We start from the raw sequence: 25758 nt of genomic DNA, 5'->3' as shown, positions 1-25758 counted from the left end.
TATATCTCTCAGAATGCCCCGAGTTTCTCTTTCCCACACCTCCAGCTGCTTTTCTCCAAACTACCCAGGTCTCTCTGTGACTCACCACTACTCTCCTTTCTGCACATCAGCTTCCACCGCCCATGCACTCGTCACCCTGGGGGACACCTTCTTCCTTCCTCCACAGCGGTATTTACCTCAATTTTCAAACACGCCAGACCCTATCCTGCACTGTGCCCTCTGTCTGCTTCATACCTCCAAGATCCAGGGATTTTGTGACACTCAGCCTTTCGTCAGCCAGGAGGGCGATCTCTCCCTCTCTGTCTACCCTCCCCTGATTGGTCTGGGCAGCTCCTACCCAACCTTCAGATCTTGGCTCAAATGTCGTTTCCTCAAAGAAGCCTTCCCTGTCCCCTAACCCCTCAGATATGCTGTATCATCTTGTCATACACCCATACAGCACCCTGCTTTCCTTTGAAGCACTTGTCTAATTATGAGCAAATAGGTATGTGTGAAAATCATGGCATGGTACCTGATTCCCGGGCATAATGGAAGGACCACAGAGGGGCTTTTCCTTGCGCCTGGCTCTGTCCTCTGTGCCTGACAAGGACCTGACACATAGTCAGCTTTCAATAAATAACTGTTGAATAAATGAAGTGAAACTGAAAATATTACACACACATGCACACGTGTGTGCACACATGCATGCACACACACGCACACAAATGCCCCGACTTGAGGGGAACCCCAACCACAGATACCCTCTAGAACTGACAAAGGCCGGAGAAACCCCCAGAGAGTGCACCTACACTAAAAGTCTGTATTCCACTTCCTGACTTCATAACTTTGACCCTCAACACAGAACTTAGACATTTCCAAGGTGACACCCTTTCAGGAAAGAGCATTAAAGGGCAGATTAGTTTGCTTAGGCTGCTGTAACACAATACCAGACTGGGTGGCTTAAACAACAGAAATGTATTTTCTCACAGGTCTAGAGGCTGGAAGTCTGAGATCAAGGTGTCAGCAGATTTGGCTTCTTCCAAGGCCTCTTTCCTTGGCTTTCCTCTGTTTGTGCACATCCAAGTTTACTCTTTCATGAGGACATCAGTCATATTGGACTAGGGCCACCCTAACTAATTACCTCTTTAAAGACCTTATCTTCAAATATCATTACATCCGGAGGTACTGGGAATTAGGACTTCAACATATGGGTCTGGGGAGTCAAGTTTTATCTCATGATGTCAGGTGGACTTCATAATTTTTTTATTAACTCTGACATTTTAAGTCTGAAAATATCCCTATGCATATTAAACTGTACCCATTCTCATGTGTGTTAAAGAATATGTAAGAAAAATTGGTAGAAGTCTGTGGAAGGAAGATGACAGAAGACAATTTAAAAAGAAAGAAAGGAAAGAACAGAGACAAGGGAAGTAATTCTCTAGCCATTATCATGTGGCCTGGAAAGAAAACAAATCTCTGAGAGTGAAATAGGAGAGGGGGGACTTTGTAGTTCAGGTCAAGCCCTCTGTGTGCTGGAATGCCTGTGAAAATGAGAGGTCTGTCATTATGCCTCCTGGACAAAGCACCTCACATCAAGGCATCTTGTCCTACAGAAGAGCTCACCTCCCATCACCATGATTGTTCCACAGCTTACGTGTCATCAAAAATCAAGACTTTCTTTTGCTCTTTCAGGATCCACATGTGAACGCATTTTTCCGACAATGCCAAAAAAGGGAGAAAGATATGTCTCAGTCACCTACCTCGAATTTCGTCCGTTCTTGTAAGGTAATATGACATGCAAATAGCTGCAATAGTCTCCAGGGTAGAAATGGGCAAAACAGACCTTTACATTTTGCATTGAGCAGCAAACTAAGGGGTAATTATTATCGAAGATTTTTAAACACCTTATCAATTCAGAGACTAAATGATTTTATTTCACAATTCCTAAAAGATGTCTGTGTGTTCATTAAAAAATAAGCAAAGATCAGTTTCTCCAAAATAAAAATGATTGAGAGTCAGAATCAATTGACTCTAAATTAGTTAATTACATGTAGAGTCCTTGCAACATTACCCCCATGCCTGTATGTCATGCTAAATGCCATGAAAAATAAAGTCAAACAAAAGTGAGCTACAGTAGACATATTCAAGTTCTGAAGAACGTCAGTAAAAGAATGTGCTTTAAATTTAATCAATGGCCTTTTTTTTTTTTTTTTTTTTTTTGTCCTGCCAATTTAACAGAACTTATTGAATGTGGAAAAGATTCATGCAATCATGAGTTTTCTGCCTGTAATCTTGAATCAGCTCTTCAGGATTCTGGTGCAGAATGAAGAAGATGAAATAAGCACAACTGTGACCAGGTATCCATAGGGGAAGAGCCTTAGGGGAAGAGGTTTTATAAGCTGTGGTTACACACAACTTTGATTATAACCGAATGGCCACCTGATTGTGTATGCTTGCATTTCTTTTGAATACGTATCTCAAAGTTAAGTATGTCTCACTCTTGAGTTCTTACCTTCTAATCATCTATTACTATCATTCAAGTAAAGTTTTAGACCTCTTTTTTAACTTTGTGCTTTTAATTAAACATTTTATTTTAAGATAGAGGCACATGCAGTTGTAAGAAATAATGCTGAGAGAGTCCATGTCCTCTTTAGATGTTCCCAATGGCAGCATCGTGCAAAACTATAGGACAATATCACTCCAAGAATATTAACATTGATAGAATCAGGAGACAGAACATTCCCATCCCCACAAGGATCCCTCATGTTGCCCTTTTATTGACACACCTACTGCTTTCTCATCTCAAACCCCACTCCTTACCCCAGGCAACTACTAATCAGTTCTCCATCTCTAAAATTTTGTTACTTTAAGAATTTTATATATATTATATTGAAATTTTATATACAATATGAATATATAAAATTTTATATATAATATGTTAAAATGTACTCTATGCACCACATATTTATATAATAAATTGATGAGTTTATTATATATTCTATTTTAAATTCATATATAAACTATATATTATATATATATATATATATATATATATATGGATATGGAATTATATAGTGTCACAGTATGTAACCTTTGGGGATTGGCTTTTTTCACTCAGCATAATTCTCTGGAGATTCATCCTGGTTTTTGCATCAATCAATCAATAGTTCTCTCCTTTTTATTTCTGAGTAGTATTCCACATCAAAAAATGTTTTAAAATTCACCTGTTGAAGGCTAGCTGGGTTGTTTCCAGTTTTGGGTACATTTGGGGTGAACATAAGTTTTCATTTCTTTGAAATGAGCGATTGTTGGGTCATATGGTAGTTGTATGTGTTGGTTTTAAGAACATGCCAAATCTCTTGCATTCCTATACACTGATGATGAAAAATCTGAAAGAGAAATTAAGGAAACACTCCCATTTACCATTGCAACAAAAAGAATAAAATACCTAGGAATAAACCTACCTAAGGAGACAAAAGACCTGTATACAGAAAACTATAAGACACTGATGAAAGAAATTAAAGAGGATACAAACAGATGGAGAGATATACCATGTTCTTGGATTGGAAGAATCAACATTGTGAAAATGACTATATTACCCAAAGCAATCTACAGACTCAATGCAATCTCTATCAAACTACCACTGTCATTTTTCACAGAACTAGAACAAAAAATTTCACAATTTGTATGGAAACACAAAAGACCCCGAATAGCCAAAGCAATCTTGAGAAAGAAAAATGGAGCTGGAGGAATCAGGCCCCCCATCTTCCGACTGTACTACAAAGCTACAGTCATCAAGACAGTATGGTACTGGCACAAAAACAGAAATATAGATGAATGCAACAGGATAGAAAGCCCAGAGACAAATGCATGCACATAGGGTCACCTTATCTTTGATAAAGGAGGCAAGAATATACACTGGAGAAAACACAGCCTCTTCAGTAAGTGGTGCTGGGAAAACTGGACAGCTACATGTAAAAGAATGAAATTAGAACACTCCCTAACAGCACACACAAAAATAAACTCAAAATGGATTAAAGACCTAAATGTAAGGCCAGACACTATCAAACTCTCAGAGGAAAACATAGGCAGAACACTCTATGACATAAATCACAACAAGATCCTTTTTGACCCACCTCTTAGAGAAATGGAAATAAAAAGAAAAATAAAGAAATAAGACTTAATGAAACTTCAAAGCTTTTGCACAGCAAAGGAAACCATAAACAAGATGAAAAGACAACCCTCAGAATGGGAGAAAATATTTGCAAATGAAGCAACTGACAAAGGATTAACCTCCAAAATTTATAAGCAACTCATGCAACTCAATATCAAAAAAACAAACAAACCAATCCAAAAATGAGCAGAAGACCTAAATAGATTGCCAACAAACACATGAAAGAATGCTCAACATCACTAATCATTAGAGAAATGCAAATAAAAACTACAGTGAGGTATTACCTCACACCAGTCAGGATAGCCATCATCAAAAAATCTACAAACAATAAATGCTGAAGAGGGTGTGGAGAAAAGGGAACCCTCTTGCATTGCTGGTGGGAACGTAAATTGATACAATCACTATAGAGAACAGTATGGAGGTTCCTTAAAAGACTAAAAATAGAACTACCATATGACCCAGCAATCCCACTACTGGGCATATACCCTGAGAAAACCATAATTCAAAAAGAGTCATGTAACACAATGTTCATTGTAGCTCTATTTACAATAGCCAGGACATGGAAGCAACCTAAGTGTCCATTGACAAATGAATGGATAAAGAAGAAGTGGCACATATATACAATGGAATATTACTCAGCCATTAAAAGAAATGAAATTGATTTATTTGTAGTGAGGTAGATGGACCTTGAGTCTGTCATACAGAGTGAAGTAAGTCAGAAAGAGAAAAACAAATACCGTATGCTAACACATATATATGGAATCTAAAAAAAAATGGTTATGAAGAACCTAAGGGCAGGACAGGAATAATGATGCAGATGTAGAGAATGGACTTGAGGACATGGGGAGGGGAAGGGTAAGCTAGGATGAAGTGAGAGAGTGGCATGGACATTTATACACTACCAAATGTAAAATAGATAGCTAGTGGGAATCAGCTGCATAGCCGAGGGAGATCCGCTCAGTGCTTTGTGACCACCTAGAAGCGTGGGATAGGGATGGTGGGAGGGAGATGTAAGAGGGAGGAGATATGGGGATATATGTATATGTATAGCTGATTCACTTTGTTATAAAGCAGAAACTGACACACCATTGTAAAGCAATTATACTCCAATAAAGATGTTAATTTTTTTAATTTTAATTAAAAATAACATGCTGAATTGTTTTCCAGAATAGCTGTACTGTTTCTCTCCCACTAGATCTTATTTTTTTATGCTAAATTTTTCTTCAACTGTTCTCACTTTAAATTTGCCTGTACTGTATTCTTTCAACATTACTAATCTGTCTTGTGACTTTGGCAGTTACAGTTTCCTCTTTCTAGAGATAGAATTCTTAATTATTGAATCAAATATTCCTAAAGTTCACTTTTTTAAAAAATATTAGTCACAGCATTCTGGAAAAAAATTACTCTTCACATTGAAATGTTTCCAGTACATTCATAACTCACAGGCATATTATTAGCCTCTTTCAGAATGAGAGTCTTTAGCGTCAGTTTTTTGTTTGTTTGGCTGCGTTGGGTCTTCATTGCTGCACGCAGACTTTCTCTAGTTGCAGCGAATGGGGTCTACTCTTCGTTTCAGTGCACAGGCTTCTCATTGCTATGGCTTCTCTTTTTGCAGAGCATGGGCTCTAGGTGCACCGGCTTCAGTAGTTGTGGCACGTGGGCTCAGTAGTTGTGGCTCGCGGGCTCTAGAGTGCAGGCTCAGTAGACGTACTGCACAGGCTTAGCTGCTCAATGACATGCAGGATCTTCCCGGACCAGGGCTCGAACCCTTGTCCCCTGCACTGGCAGGCAGATTCTTAACCACTGCGCCACCAGGGAAGTCCCCTTTAGTGTCATTTTTAAAGTAAAGCTCTGAAGCTCTAGAATAAAGTATCTCTAACAGTTCTACAATCAGGCAGTTCTGGAGCCAGATTAGAAGTCCCCAACTGTGCCTTCAAGTTATGACTTTTTCAACATGAGTATATGCATCTGTGTTGGCAAAACTCCTAAGTATTTCAGCAGATAGATCTGTTGAAATTCTGGGCTGTTCCTAAGCCCTACAGCCGTGGAGTAACTGGAAGTATTAATGTGAAGAAATCAACACATACCACAACTGCTACTGGAAACCCTGACCCAGCTAAGAGGGAAAACCCAAAAACCTGCATCTTAAACTCATTAGTTTTTCCAAAAGCATGTATATAACACCTCTAGGTTGGAAGACAAGCCCTTTTAAAGTGGAACATGATAGTTGGAGGTTAAAGAAGTTTTAATAAGGTACTAAAAATGATCCCTTTTCCAAGAAAACAATGTCAGCAAACACATAGATCATAATAGCACATACAACTTGGGCAAAAATGTCTCCAGTATGGTATTGCAGCCATAATACATTACTTATATCATAGTGTTTAGAGATTTCATGGTTGGAAATGGCTAACGGGTATTGTAGATGTTAAACACCCAGTATTGGGGGATAAGGGGGGCGGGGAGAGTCTGAAATTGGTTCATTCATTCATTCAACAACGATTAAGCACCCAGTTTACCAAGCACTCCAGTGACAAACCAAGTGGTATTTTCCTGCCTTCTCCAGAAAGTCCACTGAACAGCATTGCTTTTCCAGGGTTCTGACTGACATCGTGACCAAGTGCCATGAGGAGCAGCTGGACCACTGCATCCAGTCCTATATTAAGGTACAAAATTGCCACTTGGGCATTGGTCATATCCCCTTGTGCTGTGTGGCTTTTCTCATTTCCTGTCTGCAACAAGTGGGAAGCTTCCCCCTTTAGCTAGACGGTGCCTACCACAGTCGTATCAGACATTCCCCTTAGCTACTTAGAATTCCTTCTTTTTGCATTGATGGGCTCAATGTATTGTATCAATGTATAAATGCATAAATAATGTGTACATGTGCAAATGAATATTTATATGGGGAGAGAGAGAGCAAAGAAAGAGAGGAGAAAACTAAAGTATTGTCCTTTGAAGTCAGCATTACAAATAAATGAAATTCCTCTATAAATTTAAGGAAGATGTTTCCTGTTGGTTTGTTGAATGCACTATGTTTCTTCTGTAATGTTTTCTTAGCTCTTTTTATTGTTTTCTCAGGCATTATTTCATTTTGCCAGTTACTGTATATTTGTACCTGCTTCTGGTATGTTAAGTCCTTTATCCTCTGGCATGAACCACTAGCCCATCCCATCAGTGTGCACTGCTTCCTCCAGTGGCCTTCATCAGATGTTCACTCGGATATGTTTATATTCTCATTTTCAGTTGGCCTGTGACTTAATGCCAGTGAACTTGTGATGATGTTTGCACATTATAGTTCCAACCTAAAAGTCATCTTCTTGAGTGAAGAGAAAAAATCCATCCAGAGATAAATGAAAGTACCTTATATTCCTTTATGATGCATAGAGGACCTAAATTTCAATATTTATGCACAGATTGTATCTTTAAGAGACATAGACCTTTTTATTAAAAGATATATCCATTAATATATAGATAGACATTTATCCATATGTTTTAGATGTCTAGAAAGATGACTAGAGAAGAATTTGGCATCTTCTGTGACAGAAATGCTCCTGTAAAAGGAAATAACTAGAAATTTTATTCTGGAGTGAACCCTTCTGAGATACCATCAGTGAGGAATTTTTCTCATTACAGTTTTATATTTACATGTTTTCTACCTGTCAGAAATGTTAGATGTCTTCCCAAATATCTAAGTATGAGTGTGTGCCATTCCTTAAAATAGCCCATACGCCAAAAATAGTTTCTTCACAATAATTTCCCTATGGTATAATTTTACCCAATAAGATCTACAATTCAACTGCAGAAGGCCAGTTCCACCTACAAATGCCTTTTTAGTTTGCTCTCTAAGACAGAGTCATAACTTACTTTTATAGCATATTGAAGACTTTACTGTTCAACAGAAATCTACAGAATTTTCATTCTCTCGACACTTAGCCCAGTTTTCCATTTCAATTGCCAAAGAGGCTGAGAAGAAAAAAAATTCCCCAATCCTTATTACACAAAGTCATCTCCTTTTCCACACACATATTATTTACCTTGTTCCAATGGAATCACTGAAAATTGCATTGAGAACCCACTGATGTTATGGTTATTTTTGTGACAGCCAAGGCTAGTTCCTGATGAGAGCCTTAAATCAGCTCTCAGATGTTATCTGTGATGTTCTTGGAGCATTGTCCTGGAAATGCACCCTAGAAAGGTCTTTATTTTTAAGCAGGATGTTTGAAATATCCTGATGAGACCTTTTGATTTTGTAATGTAAGAAGCTGTGTATTTAGTTTGCTTTGAAGTGGTTCAAATCTCGAAATACACCTATGTGGAATTTCAAGCTGATAAAAATTCCTAAAGATATTTTATAACATAATTTCATATATCTAAAACAAATACAGCCGAATAAATATAACCAACTGGAATTTTACTCTGGAAAGAGCATTAAAGTAGCAAATGGAAAACTAGATTCTAGTTAAAGTTAAAAAGTTAACTTGTAGCAATCAGCCTCTCTGAGCCTCATTTTTCTCCTCTGTGAAGTGAAATGGGGGAGACCATATGAATATCTAGGGCTATGATTCTGTGATTTGACTCCTGCTGCAGTACATGGCTGACAACCTGACCTTGACCAAGGAGTATGATTTTTTTTTTACCAGTGGTGGAAAAAATTATTTTGTAGTACATTAAGCCCCACACCTAAGAATATAATGAAAACTAGTACCAATACGTGTTTTGATGTCCTTGAAAGATGGGATAGCTGATATAATTCAAACCTATTCAGAAGTAATCTAAACACCATTTCAAGTTCAGTGGTGCTAAATGCTGCTAACTCACTCCATCTACGATATCCAAAATGCACACATACACCATGTCTTTTTCAAAAATGTATACTTAAAGTCAATCTAATTAAATGCCATGGTTTACAGCAATTCGTAGGACTGATATGGTCTAGCCAAAAGTTTTTAAATTTCAGAGCTAGTCAAAATGCCCTTGGGGCTAAATTACTGGGCATGGTATTAGACAGTTGATGACATTTCCCTCATATGAGTCATAATCCATGAGGGGGAAAATCATACTACTCTTGATTTTAGCTAGTTTCATGCATTTCTTAGCCTTGTTTTTCTCCTTTGGGATGAGCGTGGAGAAGTTAGGCCCCATCAGAATGATTTAGATGTCAATGGCCTATGAAATTCAAAGAAATAATTATAGACCCAAATGCAAAGTGCCTCTGCTTTGTTTCTTGCCTGCCTTCATCCTTGACTGTAGTGAAGTCCAAATTTTGAATATTATGAAGAAATGACCTTCCTTGAGGCAAACCCAACTCATAAGTAAAATATTATAATTCAGTAATAAGCATTTTGTATTTTAAATATGCGTGCATGAATTGATACTTAAAATATATGAAGAAATATGGAAAACTAAACCATGACATGCACTCAGTGGTGAATGCCAACACCAATCTTTTAAGAAAAAAAAGCGAGAAGCATTAGTTATCTTACTGATGGCCAGTTATTATGAACCTGTTGGTTGCCATGTCTCAGCATGAGATGGTAGTGGACCCTGGGCTTGTGGGCAGCTCACCTGCTGGCCTCTGGAAGGTGCCTGCTTCCCCACTTGGCTATTTGAGTGGGTGCTCTACCCTTTCAGGATGAAGAAATGCTACCATGCCACCCACCTGTTGCCAGTGGAAGGAAGGAGAAGGGGAAATGTATCCTAAGTAGGTGGGTCAAAGCCCTCCATGTTTCCTTGAACCCTCTAAATTGCTCTCTGATCTTCTTTGTGATTTCTACAAAGAACGTTTCAAGGAGAACTTAGGTGAGCAAGGCTCTACCTGTGCAAAGCCCTCAATAGGAGCAGGTGTGTATTACACTTATCATTGGGCCTTCATTTATTTCATGACAAAATCTGGCATGAGCAGATAATTTTGAGACATGAGTTATTCTTAGAATGTAATTTTTGATGCTTTGTTTTTAAGTATTTAACTTTTTTCACTTTTTGGATTTTCTTCAGTTTGTATTCAAGACCACAGCATGCAAGGAGAGAACTATACATGAGGAACTGGTTAAAAATGTGACTGGTCTTTTGCAATCAAATGACTCCACAACAGTCAAGCATGTCCTGAAGGTAAAGAATTTAAAGACGGTCCTTTCATTGGGATGGCTTATACTCAACCCTAAAGGTGATAGGATTCATTGATTTTTTTTTTTTTTTTTTGCGGTACACGGGCCTCTCACTGTTGTGGCCTCTCCCACTGTGGAGCACAGGCTCCGGACGCGCAGGCTCAGCAGCCATGGCTCACGGGCCTAGCCACTCTGTGGCATGTGGGATCTTCCCAGACCGGGGCACAAACCCGTGTCCCCTGCATCGGCAGGCGGACTCTCAACCACTGCGTACCAGGGAAGCCCCGGATTCATTGATTTTTATAGATCATTTCTCTAATAGTTTCTGGTATAAGCTTCATGTTGAAACGGTAACATATGAACCTATTAAGAAAAAGAGATCCATGTCAAGAGAACAGATCATTTTAACAAGTAGAATGGACTCAAGTTCAGTCCTTTGGCCTAAAGGCAGAATGAATGACTATTAAGAATGACCCAAAACATTCAAAAGTGCTAAGTGTACCCAAAATAAAGTTTATTGGGATTTCAGGCACAGTAAGAGGAAAACTACCAACAAAAGGATTAATGATGTAGTAATGAATATACTGACAGCAGAGAAGAGGCAGAGAAACAGCCACTCTTTGACCCCCAAAAGTTGAAACACATGCATTTGTAGTAATATAAGAAGAGATGGTGAGAAGCTGATAAAGATGTAACTTATAGACCTGTGAATTCAGTCCGCTGCTAAATTAATTATCTATCATGACTTGACAGATAGATGATTGATTAGTAAGTAGCTAGAAGGGGAGGCTGAAGGCTGGATCTATAAGCATCAGCAGGAGTTCACTAAAATCAAATTTTCCTAGGCCAAGCAGTTTGTTTGTTTAAATTTAAATTAGCCATATGAGTATATTCATTCAGTTTATCCAACAAGTATGTTCCAAGTGCCTTCCTTGTGACAAGCACCATCCTCACCATCCTAGGCATTTGGCATGCATTTAGAGAATAGAATAAAGATCTCTGCCCTTGGGAAGCTTACATTCTACTGTGGGATAAAAACAGTAAATGACACACGTAATAGCAAAGTTAATTAAATTGTACATTTGGAGGTGAGAAGTAGCCTAGGAAAAGAAAATGTCAAGCAGGTAAATGGAATGGGGAGTCCTGAGTATGCAGGGTGAGGTTTGCAGTTTTAAATAGAATGGTCAAGGTAGAGCTCATGGAGAAGATAATACCTCAGCAAAAAATGTGAAGAAAGTGAGGGAGCTGGAGATGTTTAGGGTAGAACATTAAAGGTAGAGGGGAAAACATACCGTATTTATCTTTGTCTGACTTATTTCACTAAGCATAATACCCTCCGAGTTCATCCATGATGTCACAAATAGCAAAATTTCATTCACTTATATGTGGAATCTAAAAAGTAAAACAAGTGAATATAACAAAACAGAAACAGACTCACTGATACAGAGAACGAACTGTGGTTCTGAGATGGGAGAGGAGTTGGGGGAGGGGAAAAATAAGTGAAGGGGATTAACAGGTACAAACTGTTAGGTATAAAATAAGTTACAAGTATGTAATGTAGAGCGTAGGGTATATCGCCAATATTTTTATAATAAACTTATATGGAGTACAATCTATAAAAATATTGCATCATTATGTTGTGCACCTGAAACTAATATAACATTGTTAAGTCAGCTATATTTCGAAAAAAAAAAAGGTAGAGGGGAAGACCTGTATAACCTTGTAAGGCAGCAACGTACCTAGTGGATATGTCTGAAAGATGGCAGGGAGGCCAATGTGGCTGAAGCCACGTGAGCAAAGAAAAGCGGAGGCAAAAAAAAAAGAAAAGCAGAGGCAAGTTGAAGTCAGAGAGGCAGTGGGAGGTTTGGCAGGTAATGTAAGGCCTGTGGGCTATTGCAAGGGTTTTGGCTTCCACTCAGAGAGAAACTGGTCAGAAGACTTTGAGTGGAGGAGTGACTTGAGCTGATCTTCGTTCAAAAGGATCGCTCTGATGGCTGCTTAGAGAATAGACTGTAGTGGGGTGAAAGAGGAGATGAGGCTGCTGAAGAAGGCTGCCTGCCTAGCATCCATGTTGCCACAAATGGCATTATTTCAGCTTTTTAATGGCTGCATAATATCCCATTTTATACATGTACCACATCTTCTTCATCCATTCGCCTGTCAACGGGCATTTAGGTTGCTTCCATGTCTTGGCTATAGTAGACAGTGCTGCAATGAACATTGGGGTGCATGTATCCTTTTGAACCATGTTCTTCTCCAGATATATGCCAAGGAGTGGGATTGCTGGATCAGATGGTAGTTCTATTTGTAGTTTTTTAAGGAACCTCCATACTGTTCTCCATAGTGACTGTACCAATTTACAGTCCCACCAACAGTGTAGGAGGGTTCCCTTCTCTCCACACCCTCTCCAGCAGGGTCCTCTGGGGAGAGTCAGTGTTCAGTTAAAAGACAAGACAAAGGGAATGTTTGGAGGAGAAGTTCCATCTTCATGAGATTTTATTGGTGATGGACCATGTGTTCCAGACCAAAGGTATGGTGGGTGGGTTTCAGGAGATGAGAAGCAGTGAGATACACAAGGGGATGTGCAACACCTCCAGAGACCAGAGGGCAGGAGATGAGTGAGGTTTCTTCTATCATCAGACGTGAACAGAGGCAAGAGGCTCAATGGGATTAGTCCTGGTAGATTCAAGGTAAATAGTGTAGGTGGGGCTGAGTGCTGAGGGGTGGAGAGTGACAGGTGTCAGTTAACTCAAGAGACAAATGTTAGAACATTTGGCATGGTGGTTAAAAATATTATTTAGGACAAGGTGGGGTGCCTTGTGTTAATTAAATATTCCCAACAGCATGAATTTCACTTCCAATATCAAGTTTACTAAGGAATGATCCCCTTTTTAAGCTAGAGCTGCCCCTTTAGAGCTTAAACGCCCTTTCTTCCTCATCTCAGTCAATCTTCCAGCATTAGAACCCGGAACTCAAAAGTTCTTAACAGCGTGGTTGGTATCAGCCTAAAATTGGATATAGTTCAGATGCCCATTCACAGTAGAGCAGATAGGTAAATTGGGATTATATATGTGATGCAGTGACAATAGAGGACCCCCAGCTACCTAGCTCCACATAAATAAACCTCAGAAAAGAATTTGTTGCATGAAAAGGCAATCACAAGAGAATACATACAGGGTGATTCCATTTATTTAAAGTTCAGTGGCAGGCAAAACTGAATATTACTTCGATGTATGATATTGGTAGCAAAATTATGAAGGAAAGCAAGGGAGTGATGAGCACAAAATTCAAAATTGTTATCTATGCTGGAGAGGCTGGGAAGGGAAGAGGCTCAGGGAAGTGTATTCTTTGTAAGTGTACACAGTATGTGATAGATATATTTTTGTACCTGGGTTAAGCAAGACCCTTAGACCCAAGAAAGAGGGGCCTCCACTCTTGAATATGCTTTGATCTTCTCCAAATGCACCCCTTCTCATAAGAAAAAGTATGAGAATAGCCAAGAGCAATGCTCCTGGGAGCCCCTACTGCCTCTTCAGGACCTATAAGAATCCCCAGGAGCCCCTACCTAAAGGGTTTATAGGTTTATTCCTGGGCATGCTTAGATCTCTTTCCTAAGTCCATTCTTCAGAGGGAAAATCTGGAGTGTAACCCAAGACCCAAGGGGGGAGCAGTGTTTGGTGGGAGAGAGGGACCAGTTTGTGGGCAACACCTGGATTTGCAGGCTGGACAGTCACCCAAGTGCCCCAGGCCCCTCAGTGTAGGGCAGAGCCTTAAGTGAGAAGAGGGGTTGGGCCCCATGTTCTGGGACAGCATTCCAAGTTGTCATGAAGTTATATTTGTCAAGATAGGAGGATCCAATATATGTTATTTAAGACTCTGTTAACTTGACTTTGAACTTTTAGATATTTTCACACGTGGCTTCCATTTTCACTCTTGCCTCTATCCCTGGCAATGTTAGGGGTGGGTCTGCTACAACATATTTTAAGGTAAAAAAGTTTTACTTAGTTTTTTTTAACTAAGTATAACAGATAGAATGCCCAATGAATAAGTATTTCATAAGACTGCTGTCTACTCAGCCATGTCTAGCAAACCAGTATCTTGTGTTAGTTTAAACAGTCTTTGAGATGACTGAGGAACAGAAATATCTGGTATTTACTTTTACTATTAGAACTTTGCTAAGGATGATCCTAACATAATGGAGAATATACTATCGTTCTGATGCACTTACTTTCAAAGAATACATTTTAAGATAAAGGTTTTATAAAATTGCATGTTGTGAAGAATGGAATTATCATTATTTTGCTATAAGATGATAAATTTCTGGTTGTCTTTTCTTTTCCTAACAGCATTCCTGGTTCTTCTTTGCAATTATCCTAAAATCCATGGCACAGCACTTGATTGACACAAATAAAATTCAGGTACGTTCATAGGTAATGGAATAGCATCCAACAAATGTGAGACATGATTGTGTGTATCAGTACAGGTCCTTCAGAAGCAGATGCCAGGACAAGATTAGAAGTACAAAAATGACTACAAAGGATAAAGGGACAGGCAAAAGGACTAGGAAGTTTTGACACCTGTGAAAGGAGATGCCAAAGGAAGGAGGATCGGCTAGAAAGAGGCTTGCAGTGAGAAAGTTGTAGGTGGGCCAATGGGCTGTCTGAGAGCAAAGAATGTTCATGAGAAAAGTCCTGCATCAGGCAGATGGCCTGGCTCCATTACCACTGCAAGCTCAGTAATTACTCAGAGCAGCCGGAGAGAATGTGGCCTTGGCATGAACTCTTGAGTGGGTCCCAAAGGCTTCGTAGTTATTTCATTCATCCCAGTAGACTTTTTCTCAAGGGAGTATCTGAGCTATGCACATCCTCGACTGCCACCCGTGGTCCACAGTCCACAGCTTACACTACCTTTCACATATGATTATGAATCTTCTCCTCCACAGTTCCCATGGGCCTCTCCTTCCTGAAAGGAAACGTACAAGAGGGAGGCTAGTGGGATTAACTGTAGCCCCTGTTACTATAGTTGGTCTCGGAACCCCATGCAGTTCTCATCACCTCCCTCCTCTACCATCCATTCTAGATTGCCCTCACCCTCAGCCATTAGCTCTGAAGATCTTGGTGACTTACTGTGTTGTGACCCAGACCCTCATTCCAGAGTGGTCCAAGGTGGTCTCAGCCTCTGGGAGTCATACTCTGCTCAGACCATTTATAGTTACAATTGGGTAGGGAGTATCAAGAAGCACCCAAGTGGATTGCCTGAGTTTCACACGTATTTCTCTTGTCCTCACTGTGGGTAAGACTGAGGGGAAACCTCTGACTCTTACCCCTCCCTCACTGGGAGACTAAATCAGAACAATATTGCATGGGGTGGGAATGGTGGTGAATAGCAATATTGTCTCCATTTACACTCTTGGCTGGGGAGGGGCAGTGTCAGAGGCTTACACTTGGCCTTCTCCACCAGGATAGCTCCACAGGTCAAGCATCCAGTGTGTGGTTACTCTAGATGCTAATTATGTCAATGCAAATTATACATTTGGACCAGGTAAATGACTGTTTGGTGGATTTTTGAACCCAGTGGACTCTCTGCTAACAGAACTTTAGGCAGTGAAACTTTATTAATCCTGTGAGTTTCCACTCTAAATGGGTGGACATGGTGGTGTTTTGGTCTCCAGATGGCAGTATCAACTCAGATCTTCTGGCCAATAGTTCTTGAAATATATGAATATTCCTCTCCACCTAGTATAGTCACCTGAGGAAAGCCTTTGGAGAAGGACTGGTAGAATCATTACAGTATGTACTTATCGAAGGTCTGTAGAGGGCTTTCTTTAGGGACCCTGCCTCCTCTTCAGTCAGTATGTACCAGATCTGAAAATTGACTGAGATCCAAGAACAGAGAGAGGATTCATGTCTATTTACTGGAACAAACATCCTCATCTCCTGATTGTCCAGCCTTGCCTTCTTGGTGGACATTAAGCATCACCATTGTTGGCTGATGATTGTCTCGTCCCTAGGGCTTCCAACATGTCATTAATCAGCTCTGTAGCTCCCTGAGAGTCAAGCCCCCTTGACTGCTCTCCAGATTTGCCATTTGTTTTGGTAATCACAACCTCCTGGCCCCTGGAGATTAGGTGCAATTACATGGCCTCTGTTATATTGATGACCTTCATCCTCATGACTATTAGTGAGCCAGCACTGTGACTGCCTCTCTCACCTGCAGATGGGAGACACCACTGAACAGTCTTAGGGATGTCGGTCCCCAGTACCTTCCTGATGGCCTTGGTGGATAGTGGGTCTTCTGGGCTCATATTTCCATTCCTACATGTCCACCTTCATCTGCTTCTTTATTCCTTCCTCATTCATCTGCCAGGGCAACCTAGGCATTTCCATTCTGCTTAAAATGAGCCATCTCCAGGATTCTAAGAGCCAACTAACAGTGAGTGGTCCATTCCCTGAGGTCTTATTTAAGCCCATGTCCTGACAAAGTGCCCTTATGTCAATGAATTTGAATTTATCCATTCTTATGTTCTGGCCATCTTGGTCAAACACACTCAACATCCAATCTCAGTGGTACTCCCACTGTGGCTTCTGCTGGTACATGCTAACTAATTCTTATAACTCCCTGGGGTATACACTCTTCCTTACCTTATTAGGCCCAGCAGGTTCACAGCTGAGTTAAGCTGGTGTTTGTTTAATTCCAGTTCATGACCTGAGCTCCAGGAGAGGAGGAAGGACAGCTCCTGAGGGGTTTGCCTGGCCTCTTGCAGGGAGATACCTTTGCAGTGTATTGCCACCCAGGAGAAGTGCTGACTCTTAATAGAGAGGGATGGGGCACTGAGGATTCAGGGGAGTCTGCCAAGCCACCATCCTTGGGTCATCCATGCACATGCCCCATCCATGCCTCCAGACCTCAGGCCTTTCCAAACATGGCCTTGACATAAACATAACAGACCTGCCTTGGCTGCACATCTAATTATCTCTGCTATTCTATAACTCTTAGTTATTAAGTCCTATGTTTGCTTTTCAGCTGTGTCTGCTCTTCTACTTCTAGAGATAAGAGCCTCCTGTCCGGGAGGAAGAGAAAATCTAACATGAAGCTAAGAATGATTCCTATCTCTCTGTTCTTAAGCTATATCAGGAAACCTCACCACTGTGATCCTTGCTCTGTCACTAACATGTTAGATGATTTAAAAAAGAGACACTAAACATCTCAGAGTCTGTCCTCCCATCTGTAAAAAGAACAAATTGGACTAAAATCCTTTAGTTCCCACCAGTATGTATCTGCTAAAATACATAGGTCACAAAACACCCTTACGAACAGCCTAAGAATAAAGGAACTCATCGTAAACAAGAGTTTATCTTCACTGATTCAAGTTCCCTTTTCATTACCCTCTTCCATAGCAATCACCATACCCGGTTTTCTTCCAGAGGTGCATGGCCTTCCAATTTTCTAACCATCTCTATTTATCACAGTAGAAGACCAGATAGTAGAAGACCAGATACCATCATTTGACTTGAAAGCATTCACAATAAACATCTCCCAAGCTATTTGCATTTTCTTTTCTTATTTTTTAATTGTGAAGTGAATAGCTTTCTTTGCTATTAAAAAAAGCTTCCATCATCAAGGAGATGTGAGGAAGTCAGATCCCCTAATCCTGCTTTCTTGTCCAAGGCGAACTCCTATTTACTAGGAAGTGCTGAATATCTTCTCAACACTGAGCTCTGGTAGCTAAAGTTTTCTTGTACTGGCTACACCTTTTGTTTCCCATCAGCCTCTTGTTCTTAACAAAATTCCCAAACGCCTGAAATTCAGCCCCTGCATTCTGTACCTGATCCTTGTGACCTCCAGCATACCATAGCCCAGATTCTCCAACGCGTTCCAGCTCTGCAGCTTGGGATTCAACCATGCTGTCATCTTACCCCCTCTCCTCCCCTGTCCTGAGACAGAAAATCCACCGTCCCCAGCTCAGGAATTCTCCCGCCTCAAGCCCTTGGGATAGACTTCCAGAGAACAATTAAAAATATTACTCCTGTGTTTACCGATTGGCATGTCTTTGGGTTAAGAGTGGGAGTAGGCTACAAGGGGAGTTTGAAAGGAAGGCAGAAAAGATGGAGGAACAGAGGGATTATCAAAGTCCAAGATATTACTGTATGTCCCTGTGAAGAAAATGCTGACGTTGATATGTTTAATGTATCTTGGAGTACTAACACAATGAAAAAAGGAAAACTACAAATGTGCTTTGATTATCTAAAAAGTAATTGTTACTTTCATAGGTGAATTGTTTACCCTTATTTCCCCAAGGTACACAGAGCAGGATGAAAAATGATGTCTGCAATTAAATCCATTAGGTTTATTTGTTGTTAACTTAATTTGATTTCAACAATAAGCTTTGAATATATACGGGGGGTAACCATGAAATCCTCAAAATGTCTATAGAGTCATGTCCTAGTACAATGGCGTAAAAAAAAGCCAGTCCAAGTCAGCAAAAGCGTCCAACAATTAATCACTGTTTGTGCTATGCAGTTCCTGTAATTTTAGCCTCCATGGTTTTTATTCTTGCCTCATGGAATGCTGGGTGCTCAGAATTTGAGAGAATATGGCACTGTCTACCTCTCAATTGTCTGTTTATGTCTATAGTGAAAATGCGAGTCTAATTTTAAAGCCAACTTGTAAAGATGAATGAATCTTACCTATCTCATGCAAAGAAGCTGTGTAAATTCACCAAGTAGAGACTGAAATGGGAAAACTCAGCTGCCTGAAACTTTCCTTTTATGTGCAGGAGTTCAAATGGGGGGGTGGGTGTTGGACTCCTGGACTGAGGGCAGTCTTTCAGGGCCTATAGAGTCTTATTCAATGTATGTTATGTAATCTCACAGCCAAATCACTTTTTATCTTGTGGCAAAAGCTTCTTGACTGTGAATTCCCACAGGCACCTGCAGTGGCATATGCTGGGACCATTGAGTTAAGGCTAGCTTGTGCAAACCTTCATCTATAAGATAAATAATGTTTGAGCATCTAATGGAAAACATGGTGATTATAGTTGATAACACTGTATTGTGTAATTGAAATTTGCTGAGAGTAGAACTTAAATGTTCTCTCCCAAAAAATATGTATGTGAGCTGATGGATGGCTTAATTAACTAGATGAGGGGTGGAGGGTGGAATTCTTCCACAATGTGTATGTGTATGAAAGCACCACAGTGTATGCTTTAAATATCTTATAATTTTATATGTCAACTATAACTCAATAAATCTGAAATAAATGTTTTAAAAAGGCTAGCTGGGACTCACTACTTATTAGAGAACATTACAAACCGATATCTGTACTCATTCAGTTATTCATTCACTGATTTCTTATAGCTGTTTATTGGAGGATTCCTAGTTTTAAAAAATCAAAATAATTGATCTTTGTGAGTCAAAGAAAATCTAGAATAATAGTCATTAAACCATTGATAGTAGTTATTTCAGGAGAGGGAAAGGAGGGGAATTAAGAGGTTATAAAAAAAAGTTACATTTCTACATTGTCTGAATAGTCTGCAATTCATATATCTTATAATTTATAATGAAAAAGTGAAAAATTTATTGGCCAAAATAGAAGGAAACATTAAATGAAAATGATGAAAATCATGACCTTGAAATTAAAAGGGTTTCTATTTTATTATTGCTTTCAAGTTTTCAGAAAGACTTTTTGTTTGTAGTAAGGCTTACAGTTTATGTTTCCCAGGCTTAGTATTTCACAAGTCACATTATAAAGAAATGATCCATTCTTTCCTTAGCTTTCTCGACCTCAAAGATTTCCTGAATCTTACCAAAATGAATTGGACAATCTTGTCATGACCCTAGCCGACCACATGATTTGGAAAAACAAAGATTCACTTGAAGAAACAAGAAGGGCAAACCACAGCGTTGCCAGATTTCTTAAGGTACAATTATACAAGATCACCGTTCTATTCAAGCCTCCGTGATAGTGGGTGTGAGATACTCTAAATGTCAATTTAAGTCACAGTTTCATGTATGATGACAAGTCAAGACTACCAGGATTAGATGAATACTTTCATCTATACATCTTTCTTGCTTGAAATACTTTTTGATATTTTTTCCACTTTGGAGTCATACAGAACAAAAACTAAGGTTAAAGAAAAGTATCTACTTGAGTGTTGCCAAATGTAGTACTTCTAAATATTTTTAAAGAGAAAAATGAGATTTTTAAAGAAGCTGCACTGTGACAATATTATTCTCTTGGGCTTTTCTGCCCTTGAAGTGATGTTTTGGATTGGATGCAGCTCTAACAGTGATGCCAAATAGCCACTTTGGGAAAATTTGGGGGAATTTAGCATTTTTGTTATATTACCTCTAGGCTCTTTTTACATGATGAAAATATTGTGCATTAATCGTATAAAAGGAAAATTATCAAAGTATTGAGCAACATAAAGTGAATATATATATACATATATATATACATACATATATTTAGCATCATTTCTTTGAATTACAAGCATTTCTATTGAATTGAGAAGAAAAATGTGCTTAATGCAAGAAAAGCTAATGTAGAATGATGGTGTATCATTTAACAGATAATACATTCAACCAGAAAGATAATGTTTTTCTTCTATTCCTTCTTTTGCCCAACTATTGACTATTGATGAAGCCACTTCACTTGTTTCTTTGTGGTAGACACCAGAACATACTGGATAGGCGTGGGAATTTATAAATAAATACTACTAACATAAAGTTAAGAGGCTATGGAGGTAGATGGAAAATTAGCTTAAGTTGGCTTTGGTGAGTTTTAATTCAGTCTAATTTCTTTTTTAATGTGTTAAATGCAGTTTCAAATTGCATACTATATTTGTTCTCATCTTGTATTTCTTTTTCTTCACTGTTTTGCCTCTTATTTTTGCTTTTTTTCTTGCTTCAGAAAGAGAAAGGGATGGTCAGAGTTGAGGAGGAAGAGTAAAGGAGAAAAAAATTACTTTAATTTTCTACCATGTTTTTAAGACCTATGAGAATAAAATTTATAACTCTGCTAGCAGTTTATTTGAAGTGCTTGATGGAAAAGAAAATTTGGAAAATAAATAGCACATTGTCCGATTTGTAAGCAAATTACATTCAAGAAATATCTGCAATATTCTTCCCAAAATTCCAAAAAAAAAAAATGTTGCATAAGCAAGTCTCTTAAAAGGGGAAAAGACCTCTTATCCACCCTTTTTGGCTTAAATGCTCTGTACTTATTAGAATAAATATATGTTTTCCTTGGAGCTCATTTATGCAAAATTGCTTCTGATGGTACATAAACTAATGTCTAACATGAATGTCCAAGATGAAAAAAGACACAAAGTATAAAGCTAATGGTGATACCAGTGGTTGTGAAATCTGTGGGAAAAAGCATGGATTGACAATAGATAAAACAAATATAGTCTATAAGATATGTGGATCCATGAACTGCAAACTGAAAGCAATACTTATATGTGAAGTTTATAAATGAAAACATTCGTTTAATATATTGTACATTATAAAAGTCCATCGTACAAGCATTGTACGATGCTCATCTGACTAATCTCTGCCTTATTTCAATTAGCATTTGGAAATCATTTGGAAATCATCTAATATAAAAAACAGACTTTGGTAGCAAATTATGTTTAAAGAAACATCTATGATAGTTCAATTATGAAAAAAAAGATGGATAAGCAAGTCAGTGAAAAGGGAAAGTCTTCATATCTACTCTATTTTACTTAAATGTTCTGTATTTTTGGAATAAATAAATGTTTTCTAGAAACTTCATCTATGCAAAAGTTGCTGTGGGTGGTACATAAGCTAATACCTAGCACAGGGGCAAAGGAAAGGAAATGATGGGCCCAGAGGTTTTGTAAAATATACAGGGAAAGTCACTCAGGTGGTGTGTTTTGCAATTTAGAATTTCATAACTCATCACTGAACCACCTATAGAGTAAAACTGTGACTTTCACAGTTGATTAGACAAAATAAACACTTTTTCATTACAACAGCCATATATACAAAAATATATGTTTGCATGTAATTTAGAATATTTGGCTTTTAGTTTACTAAGCCAAACTGAGAAAAAGTCTGATAGAGTATAAGTTATCCTTTATATCAAGAATCTTCAAAATTGTTTTCTATAAAGAGCCAAATATTAAATATTTTTAGTTCTGCAGGACATATAGTCTCTGTGACAACTACCCAACTCTGCAACTGTAACACAGAAACAACCATAGACCATTCACCATAGACAATATATAAACAAATGGCTGTAGCTGTGTCAGTAAAACTTTCTTTAGAAAAACAGACAGTGTGCCAGTTTTGGCTCATGGGCCATAGTTTACCAGAGCCTGTTATAAATTATTTTCTACTCATATAGAAGATTAACGTAAACTATTTTAAAATAAAAGCAGAGAGGTCCCTCCACCCCTCAGCAATGAGCAGAAGAGCCTCTTCGCCTGGGGTTAAGAAGATGCTGGGATGGACCAGACACAGGGGACTGGTGACAGGAGAGACACATTTGATGAAGCTTGATCTGCAGTAGGGCTCTCTGCAGGAAAAAGGCTGATTCTGCTGACTTTGTATCTTAGGAATGACCCCTCCTTTTCCCTCACTGTCCCTTAGAAAGCGAATGACAAGTTTACCACATAGAAAGTCTCCTTAAGTCTCAAGAAACTCTTAAGTGAGTTTTCCTAGATCCCCAGGGTAAGCAGCCTTCTTCTCACTTTCCCCATTCATGGGTGATGGAGTTAGGCCTCCTTCAGAAGGTCACAGATTGGCTACAGTAGTCCCTGGGAGGTGGCAATTGCCACTACCCTTGTTCAATGACAGGACTCACCAACCCCTTCTCTATCTAATCAAAGGGCCCTGTGTCTTCACCAAAGGGCTTCTTTTCTCTTGCTGTTTCTTGAGAAGTTTCTAGAACCCACAGTTATACTGGATGGTCTTCCTCTCTCTGCAAGGTGAGACACAAGCTTCTTCCCAGCAGGAAAGAGACAGCAGAGGTCTTCTGGGGAGGGAGCTCCATATTGGGGAGAGTCCAAGGGTCACCAGTCAGGACTTCCTTCTGCAGATGGAGAGCCTGGGAGGATTTGACACACTAGCTGGGAGCCTGCATAGTGCAGGAGACACGAAAGCCCTCTTTTCCTCCCATCCTCCCCTTATAGGTGCTCTACATGTTCTGCACTTATGATTATGCTCTGCTGTCTACCTTTCCTCACTGTTCTTTTGGGAGGTGGGAGGACATGGGAGCCATTTACTTTTTTCTAAGGGGAGAGTTATTGAAAGAACTTAAATCCATATTGAAAATAAAAATATAAATGAAGCAGTATTTTAACACAGTAATGAATAGGTAATGAAGAAAAACTCAGAAGAAGACAAAGAAAAATGGAAAAGGAAACAAAACAAACATATAAATGACCAAACAACTGGAAAAATGTTATTAGAGAAAAAAGCTCATGTTTACACACAGCCGTATTTCAGTGGGAGACTTTCCACTTGGTAGACTACCTATAACAAGATTTTATGTTCAGTCCTTTCTGAGAAAAGAGATTTGTTTGTAAAATTGAGGAGGGATTAAGGGATGCAAAACCAGTACAATGGACCATACAGGGCTCTTTGGATGAGAAAGAAGACTTCTATGCTGAGTGATGTAGCAGCTGAGAAATTTTCTCATGTAGTACGCATGCTCACACACATGTGGCTGGGTAGAATGCAACCCACACACACGCAGTGATGACCCCATATGCCAATCTGCTATAGTGCCTCCCCAAGATACTGCATCAGTAAATATGGTCCATGCCCACTTCACACTTTTCCAGTGCAGTAATTGGCCACTGTAGCTTGGTTACTGGTGACATGGCCATGGGTCTTTGGGAGAGAGAGCAGGTGCTGTACCAAGTTGGAACGCTTGCCTGACTCCTCCAAACCTACCTACTGTTTAAGGCTCTCATTTTTCCAGTTAAGAGGGATTGACAACATAATAAAGAGGCAGTGAGCAGCCCACTGATAGAAGTCCCAGGATCTCTTACCTTCACTCTTCAAATTCAAGCTGCCTTGGCTGAAAAAAAAAGCTATTCTGTTGAAGGAGGCCAGTGAGATTTTATTTTATTTTTTTTTATTAATCTTTTGGCCAGTGAGATTTTAAAAGGTTTTCCTGACATGTCTCTGCCCTGTTCCTACCCAATGTTGCACAGCAAGGTTCTTCACCTGAGGAATTATGGAATCGAATTACTAAAAGAAAATAATAATAATATGTAACTAAGTAGTTTTAAAAAATAGACAAGTAAAAGCTAAAACTTTCTATATTAAAAGGAAAGGGCTCATTGCAAAGCTCCAAGAGATGTTTTATAAAATTGATAAATATGGGTTTGTAACTTTCTGGTGTGTGTACTGTATCTAGTATTTTAATTAGTTGCCATATGTGGATGAATGCTTAAACATATTGCAGAGATTTTTAAGACATTTATTATACAGCACATTTAGTTAAGTGTTATTTTACTTCAATATATTTAATCATCTTTAATGATCCTTGAAGTAAAAACGTCTGAATTTAGAATTTTACTTTTTTAGCGCTGCTTTACGTTTATGGACCGGGGTTTTGTGTTTAAGACGGTTAACAGTTACGTCAGCATGTTCTCCTCTGGTGATCCCAAGGTAAGAACCACGTACAGGAGTGCTTGCTTTCTAAACTGCTGCATTATAAATAAATAAACTGGTCTCTGTGTATATCTGTCTAAAACAATAACCTATCCATTATCCATATCAAAAAATAATTTCTAGGGCTTCCTTGGTGGCGCAGTGGTTGGGAATCTGCCTGCTAATGCAGGGGACACGGGTTCGAGCCCTGGTCTGGGGGGATCCCACATGCCGCGGAGCGGCTGGGCCTAGTAGGCCATGGCCGCTGAGCCTGTGCGTCTGGAGCCTGTGCTCCGCAACAAGAGAGGCCGCAGCGGTGGGGGGCCCGCGCGCTGCGATGAAGGGTGGCCCCCACTTGCCGCAGCTGGAGAAGGCCCTCGCACAGAAATGAAGACCCAGCACAGCCAAAAATAATTAAATTAATTAATTAATTAATTAAATAATAATAATAATAATAATAATTTCTATACCAATGAGAGGCAGCCTTTTAAAACAGTTCATGTGCTCAGTAAGTCTACCCAGTCCTTCCTTCACAGGGGACAAAAAAGGAGTGTGGAATGAAAGTGTTTACATTTCACTTTTATTTCCTGTGGGCGGTGAAAGGAGTGATTCTTTCCACTTGCAATTCTTCTGCCTCAGGTTTACTCGGAACTGTCTTGGTTTTAGCACTGGAAGTCCCACTTCCCTGGAAACCTTCAGTCTTGGGCAAAATGGGACAGTTGATCACCCTACCTAAATAGGGGTTATGTTTTGGGAGATAGGGAACAGTACTGTCTAGAGAGTAGTGATTCTCAAAGTGTGGTTCCTAGACCAGTGATCTCGGAACAGAGCTACCACGGGTGGAGCCCAGAAATCTGGATTGCAACAAGACTTT

The 25758-nt window shown here is 39.3% G+C and overlaps 1 protein-coding gene across 6 annotated transcripts in view; it reads left to right on the top strand.

The window, feature by feature from the left end:
• DOCK10 (dedicator of cytokinesis 10) overlaps positions 1-25758 on the top strand; it is a 293328-nt gene that overhangs the window by 221868 nt on the left and 45702 nt on the right. For all 6 annotated transcript variants that reach the window (XM_081241945.1, XM_081241942.1, XM_081241941.1 and 3 more), the window contains 7 exons: positions 1672-1764; positions 2218-2336; positions 6750-6819; positions 10148-10261; positions 14604-14675; positions 20030-20176; positions 24819-24902. In XM_081241945.1, the coding sequence (XP_081098071.1) occupies positions 1672-1764; positions 2218-2336; positions 6750-6819; positions 10148-10261; positions 14604-14675; positions 20030-20176; positions 24819-24902 (699 nt within the window). The remainder of the gene's footprint in view (positions 1-1671; positions 1765-2217; positions 2337-6749; positions 6820-10147; positions 10262-14603; positions 14676-20029; positions 20177-24818; positions 24903-25758) is intronic.

Source organism: Mesoplodon bidens (genome assembly GCF_964165515.1).
Source record: "Mesoplodon bidens genome assembly, chromosome: 8".
Classification (NCBI taxonomy): Eukaryota; Metazoa; Chordata; class Mammalia; order Artiodactyla; family Ziphiidae; genus Mesoplodon; species Mesoplodon bidens.
Note: the sequence above shows the minus strand (reverse complement) of the source record. Positions and strands in the feature narration are given on the sequence as shown.